This window comes from Amblyomma americanum, chromosome 6 (assembly GCF_052857255.1).
Source record: "Amblyomma americanum isolate KBUSLIRL-KWMA chromosome 6, ASM5285725v1, whole genome shotgun sequence".
NCBI classification, from domain to species: domain Eukaryota; kingdom Metazoa; phylum Arthropoda; class Arachnida; order Ixodida; family Ixodidae; genus Amblyomma; species Amblyomma americanum.
Window position 1 is genome coordinate 89,669,176 of NC_135502.1, and position 14,926 is coordinate 89,684,101.

Consider the following 14,926-nt stretch of genomic DNA (forward strand, 5'->3'; position numbering starts at 1 on the left):
CCAAAGCTTGCCACCCTTGAGGGGGAGGCGATGCTGCCGTCTCTTTTAGAAGCGCACGACCTCGATCTTTCGCCGCTCTTTGCTCTGGGTCCCGTTGAAAGACGCCTCGGTGGGAGCCCGGAAAACATGTCGACCCCCTTGCTAACAGCCGGGTGAACTTCAGTCGCATATACGCTGGAGCCCGAAACAACGAGCTCGCAGTTCGTCCTTGTCTTCTCGTGCGTATACCTGCTCAGTTCGGCGCTGCATCTGGACTGAATCTTGAAACCCAAGCACGAGTTCTCCAGTCTTTTTTGTGTGTTTTTGTAGCTTTTTAGCGACGAAATAAGTGTGTGGGGGCGGAGGGGGGGGGGGGGGGGGAGTGAGGGATTCGCGCTTGGCTCGAGGAGGAAAAATCACAGACGACATTAGCGAGCATGACACTTCAATTAGCTGTGCTATCAAGAGTATACAGTGAGCCTCTCAGTATCGAGAAGAAACAGTACATATGATCTCTGACGTCCAGGGTGCAAATAGGCGAGGAAGGTGAAACACAATAACTATTAATCATGGCTTCATGTGAGCACATCGCCCATGTGATCTTATTAGTCAGCCTCTCATGTTGATGTTATCGGGAAGGGGGATGGTGAAAACTCTAGGAGGTGAAGTGAAGGAACTTTATTTCCTCTAGAAGAACACCCGTGTCCCTCCGGGTCCGGGTCTAGGAGCTTTTATATTATTTGATGTCTTACACTTATTTGTCTTCTTGGTAAAAACTTTTTGTCACGATTAATGTACAAGTTGCAAAAAATTAGTTATAAAAAATGGATCAAGCCCCATTTCTTTCGTGGCTATCTCTTGTTGCGTGCTGTTCTTCACTCCCGAACCTCTAAAAGAAGCCGTCACATTCTGAGGAACGTTCAAGAGCTGCCTGAAAGAATTAAATTAGGGCCTTATCCCTTCTGTTTAACGAGGAGTTTTATAAAGTGCATTAGGTTATGATGCAAAGGAGCTCGACTGAATGACAATAAGGCTCCTTGTCCTGTCAGCTGTTTGGTGTCATATGGAGCTCTGGGAAGTAAGCAATGACATGCTTAATTTCCTTTTATAGGCAAATAAAGAGGATGCGCTTCCGTTTTGATAAAAATACATTATTTTACATCTGTACTGGAGAGATTTACCTGCATATGGCCCAGGTGGCGGTTCCGTTTAACAAAGTGAAAGTATTTTATCATGCGATTTGTGTGTATGCTGGCTGGCGTCCCATTACTGGCTAGCGGTGCTCACATTGTCGTTAGAGCATCTTCTATTACATCGTATCAATTCGATTTCGGACTGCGGCCACCTGAAAGCATGCCTTAGAAGTGCAAATTCTGTTGTTGCTTGCTACTAGTGTTCGCAGCTTGCTATACGTACAGACTTTGTCAAATATATGCAGCCCAGGATTTGCTTCCAAGCCGCGTATTTAGCACATTTGACAGTCCTAAGCTTGGGAGGGTTGGGGACTTGAATTCCTCCCGCCTTCATGATATTAGGGTCCCCGAGTATGCAAGAGGAGCCACGCTGCAGGGCTCAGAGGGAGACCCATGTGGCTGTATACTTTTGACAAAGACTGTACATGTTCCTTGTCTTTGTATAAGACAAATTCAGCTTCCGTCCGCCATGCATTTAGACGCTGCTTTGCAGCCCGGCTTCTTCCCCCCCCCCTCCCCCCCCCCTCCCCCCCCAGCCCCCTCCCACTTTTTTTAAGCTTCCCGTCGCTCCGGCTGTGCCCATGAAGCCGCCGCGCTCGGAAGCTGCCTCGGCCGCCTTAACACCCTGCAGCGGCTTGACTTAATTGGGCTTATCAGTCGAGTTGCCCGGAGCGCTGCCATTCGTCAGGGGGCCCCACGCGATGTGCTTGTTTCGTTTATGAGTTGCGCGACGGAGGGGCGCACACGCGGAGACATCGGCGACCCCTGCCTTGACACGACGGGGGGCGAGGGAGGGGGGGGGGGGGAGGAGGGGAGAGATGCAAGCGCGCAAAGGTGGAAGCAAAAGAAGCAGAGGAGAAAAGAGTACTGGCGCCACCGCCATCTGCCTTGCAATCGCCAGCAAGCGGGTGGACAGCAGCTGAAGTGACGCCTTCACTTCACCCGGAGCGTTGCGAGGGAGAGAGCAATAGAAGTTGTCTGGCTCGAACGAGACCTGAATGCGCCGCGAAGGGGGAACATGGATCGCAGTGGCGAGGTATTAAGGCTGGTTTATGAAAGGAGTCCATTGCTCGCCGATGATTTGGTGCGTGAATATTTTTAGGCGTTCAGACTACCCGCCTACGCCTAGCTTCTTGAAAAAAAAAAAAAAAGGAAAAGTTCTCGCGTCCTTTTTGTTGCTAGGTCTGATATGCGGCCAGGAGTTCTAGTTCGCGTGTTCTGCGGACTCGACCAAGCCGATGAAACCACGCTGTCTTACTGAGTGGAAACTGAATCAACGCACATGTCGACGCGAACACTCGAAGGAAGCAGCTCTGTGCCTGCTTTGTTCACCGTGCAAATCAGGTTGGAGTCGTGTAGGCTACTCGTTCTGGTAATTCTTGGCTGGCCAGAGCTCTGATAGCAATGTTTGTCGGTTTTAGGGTTTGCATAGATAATAGACTGTATAGACAGGGTTCCGTCTGTGTCTACTCTATGCAAACCCTCAAGTTTTATAGCTAAATTGAAGAGCAAATGCGCTTTGCCATGCCGTCGTCATTTTTTGTGTCAGCGAACATTTGTCTGGCTATTTTCTTTGTTTTTACTGATGTGGTTCGAGTTGCAACGATAGCAGACGGGCCTTTCACACACTAAAATTTTAGCTACCACGCCTGTTACCACCATCATAACCGGTTATTGCCCATTGCAATGTTTCTATCAGTCAATGCATGTGTGACCGAAGGAGACATCCCTTCGACAATCGCGGAATCATTAATTAAGGAGCCCTCGTTGTCACCGCAGGGCGGCTCGTAGAAGGAAGTATTGCCAAGTCACTTGCCCAACAGGCGATGCTTTCGAGGCGAGAACTTGTAATTATGCCGTATTTTTCTTTTCTCTTCATACTTATTCTGCGCTTTCATCGTATATCGATAGAGTAGGCGCCTCTCGAAGGGAAGCTCTAGTATATCATACAACCTAAAAAAAAAAACAGCAGTTGCTAACATTGGGCCACGGTCCGCGGCTACTGTATTACTCCGCTGGCCAAACATAATAGTAAAAGAAATCACCTTTTTTATTTTTGACTTTATAAAATTCTAGAGCTTGACTTTTTCTTGTGATTAGCTTTTTGTTTAGGTAAGATGAAAAGTTTTAACAAGGGACTACTTTTCTTGTCGTGTTATTCTGTGCTGCGGTCATGAATGTGGGGCGGAGCTTATTGCAGGCTAAAAGTTGTATCCGACTATAACATCTCCGTAACACATGTCTGAAGATGTGAAATTGCCGCCGTTAATTATTTATTTGTTATTTATGCGCGTCAATACATCTTACGTGAAGAATGACGTGTGTACAGAGATGCGCTGTTTTTCCCTGTTGATTATGTACACGGCAACGCGTGTGGTCTTCATGGCTGTCGCTTGCTAATAGAACGTGCATTCTGATCAGCTTCTTAAGCCGGTTTGATTGGTCTGGAAAAGTGGCTCTCGCGAAGGCGAAAACAAAAAAGAAGAAAGAAACAACATTATAATTCAGCATTCCGGGCACAGGTATACGCAATTTGCCTAATTCACTTTACTCGTGCCCAGAATCTCGGGAAGAGGGGGGGGGGGGGGGGGGGGGGCTCGTCGCGTAACGAAACGCGGCTCCAATCTTTAACCCCATCAGGCTTGCTTTCGCAACTTTCCTTGTTCGCGAGTTAGCGAGGCACTAAAACCGCCTCCCGCTCAGCGACAAGCGACGCCGGATTGTTTTTACAGCTTGGTCTGGAGCCAGGCGTCCCTTCCTTCCACCTTCTCTCTATCGGCCGTAGTCTTCCTGCTGTGTTGCAGCTGTTCTGTTTCTTTTTTTGTTTATATTTCAGCGACCTTCTCCGCCATGTGCGGCGCGCCACGGTCGCTACCTGTATTCTTCAGCTCTACCGGGACAGGTCGCGTTGTTCGCATTCGCGTGAGCTCCTTTCCTCACTCAAGGTTTCCTGACGACGTTAGGATATCCGCTACCGCCTTAGCGCTATCCCTTCTATTTGTTTATGGCCCTCGGATATTTGCGCTTGAAACGAGCTGCCGGCTAAAGGACGAAGATTTATTCGTAAAGATGGTCCCCAAGTTGGTCATGTTGCAAGGGAAGAATACGCTAGGGCGGTTATTTTCTTCTGGGAGCTTTCGTGGCGTGCTGTATTGACTGGGTGGACACAGGGAGAAATTCAGTCATTTTAATGTCGCCTCGAACTTTTCTTGTCTGTTTATACATTTAGAGATGACTATAGGACGTGTGCTGAATAGCCCGACCAATTTTTAGCAGGAGCGGGCTGCGTTTCAAGCGACTAACCCGATGGCTGAGCAGATACCTCAAAGCTTGCCTTCATATCGTGGGGTAATGCAGTCCTTATTGAGGCAATCCTACGTGTAACTGCGTTAGTGCGGCGCTATTCTTAGCGTCAGCGAGTACGCCGCCGCGTTAGTCACCCGTCTGTGTGGCGCACCAAAACCCAAGCCGTGAGGTGAGCTTCCTGACATACGCCAGTTGTCGAGGTGGGCATGGGCAGGCACTCCTTTCTGTTTCCCCGATACCGATCTCGTTCGCGGGGCCGAATAACAAGCTCGACGTTCTGTGTGCGCAGGCTTGGATGCAAGCGGCACAGCCCCGCAGCCGGAAGCAGCAGCGCGAGCGGCGGGCCTGAGCTCCGTTCGGCCCGCCACGAGGAAGAAGGACGAGCGAAGCAGAGACAACTCCGCCGACACGTGCGTGCGAGTGTGTGTGTGTGCAGTGCTTGCGAAGAACAGCCGAGAGCCCGGTGGCCACCGTGGCCGGCGTCGCACTGGAGGCGGCCGAGGCGTTCGCGCTGGAGCCGCAGCCCCAGACGGCCACCAAAATCGGGGACCTGGACCTGGCCATGAGCTCGTACTTCGCCAACTCGTATCTGCCGGACATGCGGCCGGCGGCCGGAGGCGTTGGCAACGGCGACCACTACGGCGCGCCGCCGCCCCCGCCGCCGCAGCCTCAGCCTCAGCCCAACGGCGACCACTGCGACCAGAGGCAGCAGTACCTGCAGCACTCGTACGGGGGATCGCCCCAGGGCTACCCCCGCTTCCCGCCGTACGATAGGCTGGAGATCCGCGCCATCAACAGCGCGCCCAACTCCCCCAGCCCACCGAGCGGCTACTACGGTAACCACTGCGGGGCCCCCGTGCCGCCGCCTCCGCCGACGCCGCACCAGCAGCAGCAGCCGCCGCAGAGCATGAGCCACCCGAGCGCGTACGTGCCCGCCGCGGCGTCGGTGGACGGCGGCCAGAACTGTCGCGGCTCGCCCAGCGAGGCGCCCGTGCCGCCGGCCATGGCCCAGTACCCCAGCTGCAAGATGCAGGGCCCCCTGGGCGGCGGCGGAGACCTGCCGGCCAGGGCGGCCTCGGAGTGCGTCCAGACGCCCGTCATGCACCAGGCGGCGTGCGGCAGTCCGCCCGGCGTCCACTCGCCGCCGCAGCAGCAGCAGCTCTACTCGCCCAGCCACGGCGGCATGCCCCCCAACGGCCAGCACAACGCGGGGGCCATGCCCAGCCCTCTCTACCCCTGGATGCGGAGCCAGTTCGGTGAGCGGCCCCTCTCTGGGCGGGTACCCCCTCGGTGTGCTCCGCCACGCGGGTTTCAAGGTCATTACGAGGCGGTCGGGAGTGCGCCCAGATACCGGAAGTGCACGAGCTACGGTATGCGAGAAAAAATGTGCATCAAGTACAGACGGCACTCGTTTTCAATTTCAATTTTACCGCTCTACAGTCGCCTCAGCTTTCTTGTACAGGCCTGTCAAAAGTAAAACGAAGAGAATATTAGCGAGGAAATTTAATATCATCGCCCATATTTCCAGCATCTAAGCCAGATATATGCGGCCTAATTGTGATCGTGCGAGCTACACAGTGCGCCGGCAAATCTGGGCCATTACATTTTGGATTCGAGGAAATTAAAGCTTTTCGACTGGGTCGCCTTCCATTTACTTCATACGTGTACTCCATACTCATCATTTATCTTGACTATTATATACTCTGCGCGAGTAAGGCGCACTCGACTGATGATACAGACACTCACTTCGAACTTACCTGGTTCGTTTCCCTCAGGCAGCGAAAAGTACAAATAACTGCAGCCGACGAAAGCTTGCTTAAAAAACCACGACAAAAGCAAACGCGTGTGGTAGGTGAATGGAAAGTTACTTCTGCGTAGCCTCTGCCAACTGTGCGACATCGCGGTGCGTGCATTAATAACGGCGTCCCCCTGGCGTGAACACCTGCGCAAGTTTAGGATCGGTGTTCCAGTTTGCGAATATGGAGAAGCGCGCTACTAACCCTTGAAAGCGAGCTGCAGTCAAACGGAGCTAATTAACAGTTGTGGAGTCATTCTGAGAAAACGCACACGTGCAAAACGGCCTGAATTGCCGGCAGCGATCTCCTCTCTCCAAGTTACGATGAATAAACGGCAAGTGACACCATATAATATTCTAGACGTTTCGTGATTACATGTCTTATGATATGGGGCCTCACCTTTGTGAAATAGCAAGGGCTTTACGACCCCTGTTTTGCATCAGTAGCGTGTAAATAATCTTTTTACTGCGAAAGCAGTACTAGTGTCAAACCCAAGTCTGCCCCCAGCAGTTGCACCCACCACCAAACCACCTGGTTCCTCCCTCCACAAGGTTTCCAAACCACTACAGCTAACGCCACAGCAGAACCAGGTGGAACCCCAAAGCGACGTCGAAATCGAATTCAGAGATGCAGTGTCAGAAAAGCCAGATGCAGCCCTGCAGAAGCACCACTCACTAGCCACCTATCCACCCGACCGTCATAGCTAGGGGGTTGCTGATCCCCCCCCCCCCCCCCCCCACTCCTAAAAATTACCATGTCGCGTTTGTTAGCACCATTCACTAGCCATCTACCCACCCGACCTTCCTAGCTACGGGGCTGCCGACCAATTCCCCCCTGACTAGAAAAATTATGTCGCGTTTGTGAAGCCTCGGCTTAAGGTAAATGCACTCATTAGAGTAAAAACATCAAAGTAATCATAGTAGAGATTACAAAATCGAACTTCTTTCACACAATTGTTGCACCACATGTCTGACCACAGCGCCTTCGTGAACATCGTTACAATGTTAAAGAAAATAAAGGTGGTTTTTTAGATGCGCACTGCAGAAAATGTGAATCCAAGTGTAAACCTCCTTTTCAAGCATGCACGATCATTGCCAAAAACACTTGCAAACTTACGCGAGAAATAATCGAAGCAGAAATGATAGATAGCTTAGGTGACAACTGCATAGCGAAACCCTCTGTTGGGCTATCTCGTAAGGAATTAGATTACTTTAGAAGCCACTAAACAATTGACTGTCTGCCGCGCTTGCGCAATGTATCGCCATGTCATATATATCTCCAGGCTCTCTTCCGCAATAAACTGTTGCAAGTTAGCGCTCGTGTGTGTCCTTTCATGTCCTTGTCTGATGTTGCGCTATTTTATACGTTATGCACTACCAACAAGTCCAAACCGCCACATTATTGGTCTGACCATCGTCCGGTGATTTTTTTTTTAATCACGGCGTGAGGTCCAGAACGACTTTCCAGCTGCCATGCGTGAAGGCATCGCGTGCTCCGTGCAAAGGCAGGTGTCGGATGCAGGACGCGTGTAGCTGTCATGCCGCGAGGTGTGACCTGTTTGCCATTAAAGTCGGATGAGTGGTACGCGTACAGAAAAAAACAGCATTACAGCAATCAAAAAGAGAGTCAAAACAGTTGCGTGTATCTGTTCCGTCCTTGTTGGGAACGCCGAGCTTGTCATATATGTGGCCTACACTGGCGAATTGGTTTGGCTTATGGGGGTTTAACGTCCCAAAGCGACTCAGGCTATGAGGGACGCCGTAGTGAGGGGCTCCAGAAATTTCGACCACCTGGGGTTCATTTACGTGCACTGACATCGCACAGCACACGGGCTTCTAGCATTTCACCTCCATCGAAATTCAACCGCCGCTGCCGGGATCGAACCCGCGTCTTTCGGGCCGGCAGCCGAGCGCCATAACCACTCAGCCACCGCGGCGGCCCTACACTGGCGAATTATGCAGCCTGTTTGCTGACACAAAAGAACCACGAGCGATCTTCAGCGACTTTATAGTGTCGTAAACCCGAACGGCAGTGTCTCTACTACTAGCATGCTTGTGTTTTTTTGTGTGCGTGCTTGCTTTTGAATTATAGTCCTTGTGAAGCTCTTTTTCCACACGTCCGATAGTGTTTGCTCGGAAAAAGAAAAAAATATTGCCCTGATTTTGCCTTAGTCTCAGGGCAAGACACCTGGCTTTAATGACTTATTAACATTTCAAACAGGTTCCGTGCTATCTCCCAGGTGTCGTCAAGGTCAGAGGCGTCGCAATGTCACCGCTCCAAGAGTGGAGGTGCTGACTTCCGCATATGCGAACAGAATAGTGAGCCGCATATCGATGACTCATTCGTGCCGTAAATGTGTGGCAGTCGACACCAGCCCGACAACCCAGTTTCTTGCATAAAAGCTGCCAGCAGGTATGCGGCTTCTAAGGGAAGCCAATGAGGCTCTTCATAACAAATGCAGTTTGCGAATGCGCCAGCGTTTTTTCATTGTTGTTTCGAATCGGTTGGCCTTTGTGGAGACAACAGCGAAATGGCGGCAGAATTAACTGCACATGATATCCAGCGTCCTCTACCTGTACAATAATTAATCTTGACGAAAGGTAACTCTCAGCTTAATAAAAGCGTAAGATTATCCGGCCGCTTCCCTTGCGTCGTCAATAATAATTCGTATACTGTGACCTCTTAAGTTTCGTACGGAAACGGCGTGTCATATTTGCTTAGCCTAAACGCTACCCGAAATAATTTCATCGAGCAGCTGTTTCGTTGGACCAGAGACGTATAACAAATTTGGGGCAAAAAGAGTAGGAGCATGAGCTCGAAGAACAGAAGAACGATGGAACACGACGTGTTTGTGTTCCCGAATTTTGTCCAAGTATGTCCCAGCAAGTAGCCACAATGTATGGGTTTCTCAAGTGTTTCATATTTTATTGTGTCGGTACAATATAGCTTCCTATGGCCCCTTTGTACGAGGTGCTCTTGTGGATACACTCAGTTTTGTTAGTCGTCCACCCCTCGCCGCAGAAACGCGTCACCACTGGTCACAGTCACAGACTGAGCATGCATCTCAAGGCGATTTCATAAAAACCTTAAGAGTTGAGGATGAGGAAAAAATGAAATGAAAATTGCTTTTTCAGGGAAGGAAATGACGCAGTAATTGTCTCACATACATCGGTTGACACCCGAATCGCACCGTACAGGGAGGGATAAAGGAGGGAGTGAAAGAAGGCAGGAAGAAAGAGGTGCCGTAGTGGAGGGCTCCGGAAAATAATTTCGACCACCTGGGGATCTTTAACGGGCACCAAAAGTGGATAACGACGCACGTGCATGCCTGTAAGGGAGAGACGCTGTGTTCAATTAATTGAAGACGCCAAAATTCCGCAAAGCTTCTACATTGAGCTACAGCGCAGTTGATTAGTATCTTGGCACGAGACTCGGGAAGCACGTGTAAGGCTCAGCATCTGCAATCTCCATGACGTGAGTGGAGACGCTGCGACTGAACGAGAACGCGTACACACGCAAAGCTGACGTCAAGCCTGTGTCATTGCGACTGCAATTCTAGCGTAAGGAATTTACGAAGGGCTCCTGTGGGCTTTCCTTCCGTGTGCATTCTTCACTGAGCACCGCTCTCTCTCTCTTTCAGCCGCGGTCGCGTTGTCTCCGCGAATTGCTCGCACTGCTACAAGCAGCGGGCAAAGGGAAAGGGAGAGAGTGAAAGACACAGCGGGAGGGAGGGAAGAGGACAGTGCCTACGCGTCGAAATTTCGCAGGCATATTATTCCTCGTCGTAAATCAGCCGGGAGGGGGCCTGCCATGGCGGTTCGTCTCTTTGAAGCCCCCCCTTCCCGTAGTTTCATTCTCTCTTCCCTATATCAGTGTAACCGCGACGAGGTAAACGCCGTTCATCGCCACTAATCTTTTTCTGCTCTGACCACACCGCTCAGCGACTTCGTATGCCGCTCGCCAAGTCAGCGTCGCAGGATTCCCAGAACACATGACACTAGGCGCGCACGGCGCATAACTTGCTCGTTTGCCGCCTCTCTCCCGTTCCTATTTTTTTTCTGTCCAGTCAGCTTCCTTGTTCTGTGCGCGGCAGCCCAGTGTCAGCTTAATCCCCCGTGATTCATGTCCGATCGGCCTTTTGTTCTTACGCAGGCCTGTTACTCGAAGTAATCCTCGGCTAGTTTGTCAGCCTCCTCTCAAGGACTCCGCTCTCAGCCCGTCGCTATCGCTCTCTTTGATCAATGAGAGACCGACGTCGTCGCCGCCTTGAGGATCCTTGGGTGTGTCTTTTTTGTGCGTGTTTCCAAATGTGGTGACGTCGCTTGACGTGAGTGCGTTCCGTAAGGTAAACGCGAAACCACGTGCGCTGCCGGCTGGCGCTTCGCCGCTGATGGAGGACCTTGATCTTGCAGCCGCCGCTCGCGCTCACTCGGAATGAACAATGGGCAGATATGCAAAACATCGCGCGCGCGGCTTTGTAAGAAATTAGCCAAAGTCGGTGGTGCGTAGCCTCTCGAAGTGGTCACGGGCTGGCCGCGTTTCGTTTAGCTTTAAGAAACGTTGTAATCTTGCGCGAGAGCACGGTGCCTGCTTTATGTTTTTGTAGCGTTCGGCTGTACGGTTGCAACATCCGTAGTTACCGAGCGCGTTAAGCTCTATTACTGGTTTAACGTTTCCGCCTGACTAGTTGTCTGTGGCTGTATGCGGCATTTGTAATGAGCAGTTTTTTTTACGCACATTTAGTGCAGCTAAGGTTGCTTTTTGCTAGTTACAGATAGAACGAAGACAGGGAAGAACAGGGAGGTAAATTGCGGCCCAGAAGAGAGCGACACCGATCTGTTCGTATACAATATATGTCACGGAACGAGGCGGGTCTTTCAACAAACAGAGTTCCAGCTGGAAGAGAGCCCGTGACAATATCGATGAAATGTTGTCTTTCATATCAGTGTACATCTTTCTCTAAAACATCGTCACATACGTGCGGTTCCTTCGTGTTTTCTGCGTTTGTTTTCACGCTGCTGAAATTTAAATCGACGTCTTCTGTCCGGTAGCCGACTCCCATACATATGAGGAGAAAGAGAACTGTAGTATACTCCCCAAGTTTGGTTTTCTGCAATAAATAATATTGGGAATAAAATTCTCCAGGACGCGCGACAAGCGATTTCGACTAAACAATGGTAAACCAGCGCAAAACACGGGAAAGAAGCAAGGAAACGACAAACAACGCGCTAACTACTTCTTTCTTTAGAATGCTGTACCAACTTGTCCGAGTTTCTGCCTTGACTCAATTGATTTTGGCTAATAACTGCCATGTTTGTTAGCAATCACCTGTTATCACATCATAACACGCGAGTTCGACTTTCACCTCGAAAAGAGTTCGAAAAGTGTGGTCTCCAGCTAGCGGCTAATCACAGAGCTGTCAAATTCGGTTCCTGATGACGTGTCCTGGACACTTTTGTCCCAAACAGTAGGTGGCGATGACCGGTGTATGGTGATCACCAGTGGCTGATAGAAGGGGCGAGCAACATAGGAGGCATTCAAACTTCAAAAAAAAAAAAGAAGTAAGAAGAATGGTGCAGGGTGTTGTTCCTAAGCCTAAGCGTGATCTAAGCCTGCAGCACTCAGACGAAGAAGCGTTCTAGTGCAATTCTGACTCTTTGATTGCTGAAGCCATGGTCTCACGATCGTGGCCCATTGTCCATTCGGCTCTGCGCTGATAGTATAGGAGCCCTTTAGTTCTTGGGGAGGTGAAGGTTAGAGGTTCTATGAAAGAGCTTGGTAGTTTTTGTCATTCACGGTGGCCACCCACTTTGGGGAGTCAGCCGCTCAAATAAGACGTGGTCGCGAAGGCTTCCATCTCTAGCCACATGCAGCGCACCGCTCTTTCAACACAGCGGGGGGGGGGGGGGGGGGGGGGGGGGGGGGGGTTGCTGTAATCGCACTCTCAGGGGAGGAGCGAAGCTGTATAATGTCGACGGCTCGAGTTTCCAGCTGTGTTCTAAGAATCCAGCGTGAGATTTCGTACAACGATAGGAGAAGCTCCCTTGTAGAATTTTTCTCTCGGCAATTCGGCTGCCAATCGAGCGTGAACTTTGCAGTGAAGCTCCCTCGGCGACGGTCATTAGAAACAGCGTCGCCGTAACTCTACGGCCGCTCTGAAGCGATGTCGTGACCTGGCTCCGAAAGAAGATGGTAAATTTCTCCATTCCTTCACACATCCGTGGCAGAACAACTTAATTTAAGCGTACTCGAAACCGCGGAAAGCATGTATAAGGATTAATTTGCAGCTTGTTTAATGTCATACCTTTTTTTTTATTTACGATTAAAGCTTTCTAGGTTTCTTTTTTTTTTTACCATTCACTTTTTCCGATACATAAATTCTTGTCACTCAAACAAAATAACTGAAAGGACGAGGTATTCTCGTTTCGTGCTGTTTCCTCAAACGTAATTGGTGTCAAGGAATAATTTTCGTAGACCCTTAGAATTGTAGATAATTATAAGCGCAGCAAAATGAAAGGAAAAGGCAACTTTAATGGAAGCAAAACACATAATTTTCGCATGCCGAGTGCGGTGCTCTAGCAACTGAGTCTGTGACGAAGTTGCCAGAGGCTCCCTCCCACGTGCAATGAATCGAAAAGTTCACTCATAAAATTTGGATCCCGAAAAATGCGCGCGTGGGAACGTGAAGGGCTTCTACACGCCAGGCTGTAAACCCCCCGAGTTAAATAACTCACCACCTACGTCCCAGCATAAACAGACATGGCGCCACCCAATGCACACTCGATTACATGCTCAAACAGACATTGAAGACAAACTGAAGGCAACCTAGATCCATGCATTACTACTTTCTAATGACGTAGAAGCTATCTTCGATGAAAACGAAGCTCTTATAACCGAAGCTCTTATAATGTAAAGCAGGCGTCCACATCACTGGCCGTTTCCACAAGTACAGTGCTGTGACGTCAGACATTAGTTTTTTGGAAGGCACTTAAAAACGAAGAATTAAGGGCCCGGATATAGGGTAGTGGGAAAAAAGTGTGTTTTAAGGCTGTTGTGAGTGACCTGGAATAAAGCAGTACGATATGGTTGTTGTATAGGCCTGGTAATGAGGGGAGGGGGGGGGGGGGGAGGCCATTTATGTTCAGGCTGCAGAGTAATTCAGTTTTTTGTCTGCAGCAACTGCATGCGTGCATCTGCTGTAGAGGAACAGTAACTGGGTAGCCGTCGTATAGATAACGTTTCAACGGCTGCCCATCATCAGCCTAGAATTTCGTCATTGTTTCATGAATTGGCTTAAATAAATAGCCTGTTTCATGGTTTTAAGGCTTTAAGGTTTCAAAGTGACTCAGGCTATGGGTACGCCGGCCTGTTTCAGCCAAGACAAATATAAAATATTATAACAAAGGCACTTCATTTGCAAAACGTCCGGACACATACTGAAGATCATAAATAATGGCAGAGGGGGCCAGTTCGCTTAAGCAAACGTTGGTGCATGAAAATACAAATTTGCCATATCGATAACGTGGCGCTGTTGTGTTGCGTAACCTTCTAAAAGAGCACGTGCGAAGAAATGTCTGGAATTTCAGACATCGCATCCTAGTATTTGCTACGTTCAGTATCCTTTTATTTCGCCAAAATGGATGGAATGTCTGCAACGAATGCGTATAAGCCGCGCGTGGGCAGATAACAGAATGTTTATAATGCCTGCATGTGCCACATTTGAGAGACCGTAAACATAGACTATTGACTTTCTTAGGCACTAGTGAAAGGAATAAAACGAGGATTTCAAGAACGCTGTCAAAGGTCCAGGACTATCTTCATTATCCGGCCTGAAAATTCCGCGTCGTCTAGCCCCGGTAGACAAGCACACACACACGCACAGTATGATAACTTATCGCACATAGTATGCGGTTGAGGCGACCACAGAACCAGTACCGGGCCTGATACATTTCGTGCACTGCGGATTAGGAACCGGCTTGCTGCCAGTCTCTCAAGACCTCGAAAAGGCAGTTCAAGACAAGCTGCCTCATTGCCCACCCCGATCACGCGCTCGTATCCAGATCAGGAGGCGTCTGACTTACCGCCACCGGAACGAGCATTCGCCGCAAAGCTCTCGTTTCTCACGTTGCCACGAAAAATCCAGGCGCGCAGAGCAGGTCGGTCGCGTCCAGCAGGCTGTCGCGCAACTTCGCGCACCGAAGCCTGGGAGTAGTACTCATCCCCCGTGCACTGGGGACCGCAATCAAAAACAAAATGCAGCAGGACACTCCGCGCGCACATCCGCATGCTACCCGTGACGCAGCTAACTATCAGGACGTGAGCATTCCCCGAGAAGCATGTGTACTCCCTTTCGGTCTGTGTGTTCCCGTCACGTGCCCCCAGTCACCCCTTGGAGACACATCTCTTCGGCGTTCAGTGTGCGAGCGGCCAGCAGAGAGCCCAAGGACGGGTTCGCCGCAACCCTGCCAAACAAGTCAACACTTCTTGTCGCCTTGGCGGAAAAAAATAACCTCCGGCCGGGCTAACAAAAAGAAAGAGCGAGAGAAAGAGGCGAAAAGAAGTGTCCAAGATGGTTCTCCGACAATGCCGGCGCAACTCTTCAAAGGCGCAGCCAGAGTCATTAGGCTGAACTTCACAGGGTTCAACGCCAGA

At 50.3% G+C, this 14,926-nt stretch overlaps 1 protein-coding gene across 5 annotated transcripts in view; it reads left to right on the plus strand.

The window, feature by feature from the left end:
* LOC144093834 (uncharacterized) overlaps nt 1-14,926 on the plus strand; it is a 229,270-nt gene that overhangs the window by 171,552 nt on the left and 42,792 nt on the right. For 4 of the 5 annotated variants that reach the window (XR_013306337.1, XM_077627553.1, XM_077627554.1 and 1 more), the window contains one exon: nt 4,768-5,734. Coding sequence is in view for 4 of the 5 variants with exons in the window: in XM_077627553.1 (XP_077483679.1) it covers nt 5,041-5,734 (694 nt within the window). In the remaining variant the exon portion in view is untranslated. Of the gene's footprint in view, nt 1-4,115; nt 4,648-4,767; nt 5,735-14,926 lie in introns of those variants that run through there. The other variant, XM_077627555.1, reaches the window with a different exon arrangement.